This window comes from Cetorhinus maximus, chromosome 8 (assembly GCF_964194155.1).
Source record: "Cetorhinus maximus chromosome 8, sCetMax3.hap1.1, whole genome shotgun sequence".
Classification (NCBI taxonomy): Eukaryota; Metazoa; Chordata; class Chondrichthyes; order Lamniformes; family Cetorhinidae; genus Cetorhinus; species Cetorhinus maximus.
In genome coordinates, this window is record NC_135886.1 from 34,492,654 (window position 1) to 34,498,892 (window position 6,239).

General features: G+C 39.3%; 1 protein-coding gene across 1 annotated transcript; it reads left to right on the plus strand.

The window, feature by feature from the left end:
• The first annotated feature begins 256 nt into the window (after window positions 1-256).
• LOC144683548 (G-protein coupled receptor 37-like 1) lies at window positions 257-5,413 on the plus strand. Its single transcript, XM_078546668.1, has 2 exons — window positions 257-1,345; window positions 3,795-5,413. Exons 1-2 carry the CDS (start codon window positions 542-544, stop codon window positions 4,599-4,601), a joined length of 1,611 nt encoding a protein of 536 aa, XP_078402794.1. The 5' UTR covers window positions 257-541; the 3' UTR covers window positions 4,602-5,413.
• Window positions 5,414-6,239: the final 826 nt, after the last annotated feature.

Consider the following 6,239-nt stretch of genomic DNA (forward strand, 5'->3'; position numbering starts at 1 on the left):
GTAGTTTGTGTTTTGGGCAGATTAAGTTAAAAAAGAGAGAAATCGAGAGAAAAAAATTATTCGGTTCTTATAAATCAGTAAAACGGCCTTTGAAAGCTGCATTTAAATCATTCCTAAACTCACTCTGCATTAAAATCCAATTATAAACCACCTTAAGAGTCCCTTTGTGAAGTATTGATTCCCACCAGCAGGGGGCAATTAAAACTTTCTCACTGTGTGCTGCATCTTTTATATGTACCAATGTTGGGAACACATCTAGAGGATCAAAGATAACGGGAGTTTGAAGAGAGCTGAGAAGTTCACTTTGTTTAGAAGCTGATCAATGCATTAAGCTGGAGAGAGAGGTCTGATGTGACAACCCCAGAGGTACTTTGTAGACATTGTCAAACAGTGAACATCGAAAGAATTCCCAGACAAGAAAAGAGTTGGCAGTCATCAAGTGGGAGGATTTTGCAAAAAGAACAGAATTCGGTTGTGTTCAGTTGGTTGTGAATCTGCCGACACAGCATCGTTTAGTTTGCGGTCAGACGGGGAGGGGGAGATGTCCACCTTTCTTACTGTTTTGTTTCTAGGGCAATTCTTTATCCTGGGATTGGCAACCGTGGACAACTCCAAATGGCAACATGACCTGACTAAAGGTACCAGTGAGCAGGTGAGTGACTTCCAGCTGGGAAGTGCGGGGATCCAAAAGGAGATGAGCGCCGAGCGGCCACCTAGGGATAAAGTGGATGTTGCGGGTGGACCAGGCACCGGCTCGGTTTCGGAAAGCTCCAGACAAGTGAGGTCCAGAGAAGTCATGCGAAATGCAACCATCGCTCCGAAAGCTCCCGAGCAAAGGGCAAGGCGGGGGACAGACGAAGAGGGCAACGTTACCCCAGAAAAAGCAACGGTCGGGTCCCCCCAGCAAGGCAACCCCACGGAATCTCCCCATTTCCAAATAACTTCTGAGGTCCCCGTTACTTCGTTCAAAGATGAACTGGCGGGGGCATCGGGGGAAGCTACATCTGGCGTGCTCAGTGAGAAAGTTAACCAAGTGGAGACGACAGCGAAGAGGCTTCAGTTGGAAAACACCCTCTACCCTGTCACTGACAGCACTTACAGTGCTTATGCGGTCATGCTCCTGTCCTTGATACTCTTTGCAGTTGGGATCATTGGGAACCTGGCAGTGATGTGCATTGTTTGTCACAATTATTACATGAAGTGCGCCTGGAACAATATTCTGGCCGGCATGGCTTGCTGGGACTTCTTTGTCATCTTCTTCTGTCTGCCAGTGGTTATCTTTAACGAAATTACCAAAAAACGGCTGCTTGGGGACATCGGGTGCAAGGTGGTGCCCTATTTGGAGGTAAGGTCCAGTCAGGACTTGCCCTTTCAGGGGAGGAGTTCCTCTTGTCACTAGGGCGCAGATATACCCTAAACATCATCATGGAGATTTCCCCTGTTTGGTGTTTCTGGCGTTAAGCAGCTTCCACAGAAATACAGAACAGAGGGAAAAAAAAGTCATCAGGAGTGTTTATTAAGTGTTTGTACAGAGCGAGCGGAGAGCAGTTCTTATCCCTTACCTCCAGCAGTCAGGGTTTCATAAACATTGCCAGTATCGAGCAATCAGCTGTGAGAAAATATAAACATTCAGTATAATATATACTTGTATCGAATTTTCAAATTCCACCATTCTGTCTTGTCTGAAACATTTAATTCCCCGAATTGTAAGGTGGAAAAACATTGTAGGTTTTATCATTTGGTTAGCTTTTGAAAGTTATTTGGTTTAACTGATATAACGGACATGAATGGAATATGACTTTATAACGGGCATAGTAATTATGTTTAAATCTGTCAGTTGTTGTTGATTTGGGATTGGTTAGCTGGCTCATTCTGAGAATATGTCAAGCAATGTTAAACAAAACTTGATTGAACTGATGCAAGTATTAGCAGATTGAACAGGTGGCCCTCACTATGTAACATTTTTATTACTCTGCTTTTCAAAGAATACCAAAATAAAGCAATTCTGCTTCTGTGGGTTTATGCCACTGTTAGTAATTCAATGCTAGTATATTGTCCTGCTGTTCAGATGGTATCACAGTAAGACTGTCAATCTCATTTGGCAGCATGGTGTAAACTGTGATTTATTTTTGGACTTTGACTTTTTGCAGATTATCGAAACGTTGTGTCACTAAAATGCGACTGCAGTAGTGTTTATTGGTTGGTGGCCTGTCTGCCATGCTAGATAAACAGTAAAACTCATGAAAGCAATTAAATCCTTCAACATCAACATCAGCAACAATGAATGATCAAAACAACATGCACATAATGTAGAGATACAAGTAATCTTTGTATAAATGCTGAATGTATGACAATGGAGTCTTGGCAGACATTTGTCAGCACACTGATGCCCCCTTGTATTTTAAATTAAGCTAGCTAGCTAGATAAGCACTTTCTTTGAGGATCAGCTGCAGGATGTTTGGAGAAGCTACTCACTACAAAGTTCAAAGGATGCAGTATATTTTAGAGGTTAATTTTGTTTAAGAGTTTTGGCATTCTGCTTTCACTGTCACTGGGAAAGCTGTGACTGCTCTTCATTACCACAACAGTGGTTCATTTTATGGAACCCGACGGGTGGCAGGGTGGGGGAAGGGCTGGTGGTGGCGGTGTGAACAATTTTTTTTAAGGGTCAACTGAGGCCAATTTTGCACATTTAGATGCTGCAGTTATTTTTTTAATACATGCCTTATAGGTTGGCACAAGTGGTAATAGTTATTTCATGAAGGATAGAGCTAAGTATTAACATTGCTTTTAGAGCCAACTGTTCAAATCAAAACAGAAAATGCTGGCAATACTCAAACCTGTCAGGCAGAATTTATGAACAGAGAAACAGAGTTAATGGGCGCAATTTTATGGCAGCGGGATTCACGCTCCCGCCGAAGTCAATGGAGTTTAGAATGGCTCGCATTTCATGGCAATGTTTCAGAACATTAACATTTAACTCTGTTTCTCTGTACACAGATGCTACCTGACCTGCTGGGTATTTACAGCTGTTTCTGTTTTCATTTCAGATTTGCTACATGCTCAGTATTTGCTTTTCTTTAAATCAGATAGCGAGAATTGTATTCTTTTCTCTTGTGACTAACTGCATGGTTCAGTGTTATAATATTACAAGAATAAATACATTTCAAAACACTCCTGCAACTTCTAAGTGCATTACTTAGCCAGACTATATGCTGTTTACTGTAATAACCAGCACAAGAAGAAAATATGTAGCATTTAAATACAAGATTAAGATTATCTTCCATTATTTGACATCTTTTTAAAGTTAAGGATGTTACAATATTCTGTTTAGGCAATAAATTCCAATATACTAAATGCATAATGATAATGCAGCATGCTTTCTCTGCCAACATATAGATGAATTACAACATTTTATATTGTTTGGTATATATAGTTTATAATGATTTCGACAATGATGTAATTAAATGCATTGTACTGTATCTTGGCACATTTTAAAATGGTCATTTTATTAATACAGTTGGTACAGCCTTATTTCACACTGACTGTTTAAATCAAAGTTATTACATGGAAATATTTTTACCTCGTGAAAATGTAATTGAAATTTTAATTTATGCTTCTTATAGATGACATGGAATTTTGCAAGCCTTTTCTGGTGCATCATGGCTGCTGTGTTTACATAACTAAAATCACTGCCCTGCAAAATTGTAGTGTGTGGCTCTTTAAGATGTTTCAACATGAGGGCATTATATAAATGGTATTTTTTTTTTAAATGAATTTATTTTAACTTCTAGGTCTCTTCTCTCGGAGTCACTACCTTTAGCCTGTGTGCATTAAGCATCGACAAGTTTCGTTCTGCAACAAGCACGCAGTCACAAATTAGGCTGATAGAAAGTTGCCTATCTATTGTGGCCAAGATGGCAGTCATCTGGATAGGATCTATGTTGCTGGCCCTCCCTGAAGTCCTTCTCTGGCAACTGAATCAAAAGACTTCCATTGTCTCTGGAGTTATCACTGACTATTGCATTGTCAAAACGTCTTTGAACCTTCCTGAGCATATCTATGAACTTGCACTGACCTATGAGAATTCCAGGATGTGGTGGTACTTTGGCTGTTACTTTTGCTTACCCATCATCTTCACAGTGGCTTGCCAGTTGGTGTTGAGAAGGGTAAAAAACACTGAGAAGAAATCTGATCTCAAAATTACTTCTCAGCATGCCCAGCATGAAAGTCAAAAAACCCACACCTTGATTGGTCTAACCATCCTCTATGGCTTCTGCATCATCCCTGAAAATGTCTCCAACATTGTGGTGGCCTACAGCTCTCCTGAAATCTCCAAGGAGACCATTGACTTACTCAACATTATTAATCAGTTCTTCCTGTTCTTTAAGTCCTCTGTCACCCCCGTGTTGCTTCTGTGCCTCTGTAAGCCTCTGGGCCGAGCCTTCATGGATTGCTGTTGCTGCTGCTGTGATGAGTGTGTTCCAGAGGCCTCAGTAAGTGGTGTGCAAGATAGCAAACTGAAGACAGAAATGGCATCCATTTTCTGTGATAATCCCAAGGAAACACCAACAATAATGCCTCTAGGTACCCAGTGTTAACAACAATCCTTCACATTCAGCCTGAGGCTTTAAAGCTTGACAGTGAAGCAGGCCCATTATCAAATATAACAGTCAGTTAATTCTTTGATTTAGCGGTGTATGCCGGTAGACTCTTTTTACTGCCTGGATTGAACTAGTAAATTAGAAGAAGTTAGTTAGCTCCAGTAAGATCGTGCTGTGTCAATGCAGTGTGAATAACTAATATTTCCTTGCTGAGCTTAGGCTTTATTTTACATTGTTAAATCATGAAAAGCAATTCTTAAATGAAATACAATTTAAAAGTATCAAAAAGAACCTATTACAACAAAATACTAGCAATGTATCCATGTAGCACAAGGGTTCCTATAGTAATATTCCTGATAGATCACAGTAAAGTATTTCTAACATTCTGACTAAATCTTTTCATGTAAAGTATGGAGGATTGCCTTTATTAAGCCTCTTTTACTCATGACTTATTCCTATCATATTGAGATCACCAAGTACACAGAGAACAGTTCCTATGATCATCAAGATTAACATGTCTGTGGTGTATGAAATAATCTTTAATGTTATTCTAATCTCTAGATCTGTATTTTTTTTTATAAATTTTGGGTTCTAAACCCCCTATGGCATACAGAAAGTATTGTTTAGACAAAGCTACCTGGGTTTTATAAACAATTAGATAAATTGCTGTTTTTATATTCGCTATCTTATATGTTGAAGATGGAACCAGCTGCTGTATAACTTTACAACAGGGAAATATTTTGTTGACTCTATTTTGTTGGTGTAGCACCGCATCAAATAAAAATGTGAACAGGTCTATTTGGTTCTAACACGTGCTACTGTGCTTTTGTTTTATTTCGCAAAATCTGTTACTTATTTTATATCCCAAACAAGAATTTCCACATGGGCTACTTATGATGCATATCTTTTGTCAGTGTGAATTGGTTTTTACATTGCACTGATGTTAAAAGACACAGTTCAACTGAAAGCTGCCAGCACCAAACTGGGGAGACAACCAAGCACCTAGAACAATGTTTAACTATCTCTTCAAGGTAGTCTCAAATGTTTGTCTTTCACATCAATTGTAGCATAACTACCATTTGTGCAAAGTCAAATTGTCAGGTTTCAGATGGCCTGTTAAATTGCCTCAACATTTAATGTTGAAGTCAGCAGTTCTAGAAGAAGAGATCATACGATAAGCAAATGAAAATGCACTGAATTACTTTTGTCCAATGGGAGAAAAATATTTCCTTTCAATATTTATCAATACAGTATTACTTTTTTATATACCGGACAGCTGTTCAAGATAGATGGGAGAATTTGATTGAGAACTGATGGATCAGTAAATTTGCTCAGTTAATGGCTGAGCATATATTTAATCTGGATTAAATGAATTGATCTCAGCCATAATGCTGATAGAGGTAGTTCAAATGCTATTAGTGCTCCAGGATTAGGATAAGGAAAATCAGCTGGAGGTCTCACTTGTGATAACTAACTAATAACGCCTGCTGGATGTCAGGTTAAGCACAGCTGTAAGTGTCAGGTACAGATAGGATCACGTTCAACTGTGATTGTCAGGGAAGGACAGAATCAGAGTCAGCTTCAGGCACAGATAGGATTGGCTCTGTTGTAATTTCCAACCCCCCAACCCACCCA

Excerpts from the sequence above, each read along its gene's own strand:
- LOC144683548 (XM_078546668.1), top strand. The coding sequence starts at position 542 with ATGTCCACCTTTCTTACTGTTTTGTTTCTAGGGCAATTCTTTATCCTG. Across the intron at positions 1,346-3,794 it reads AGGTGGTGCCCTATTTGGAG|GTCTCTTCTCTCGGAGTCAC; the intron begins GTAAGGTCCAGT and ends TTTAACTTCTAG.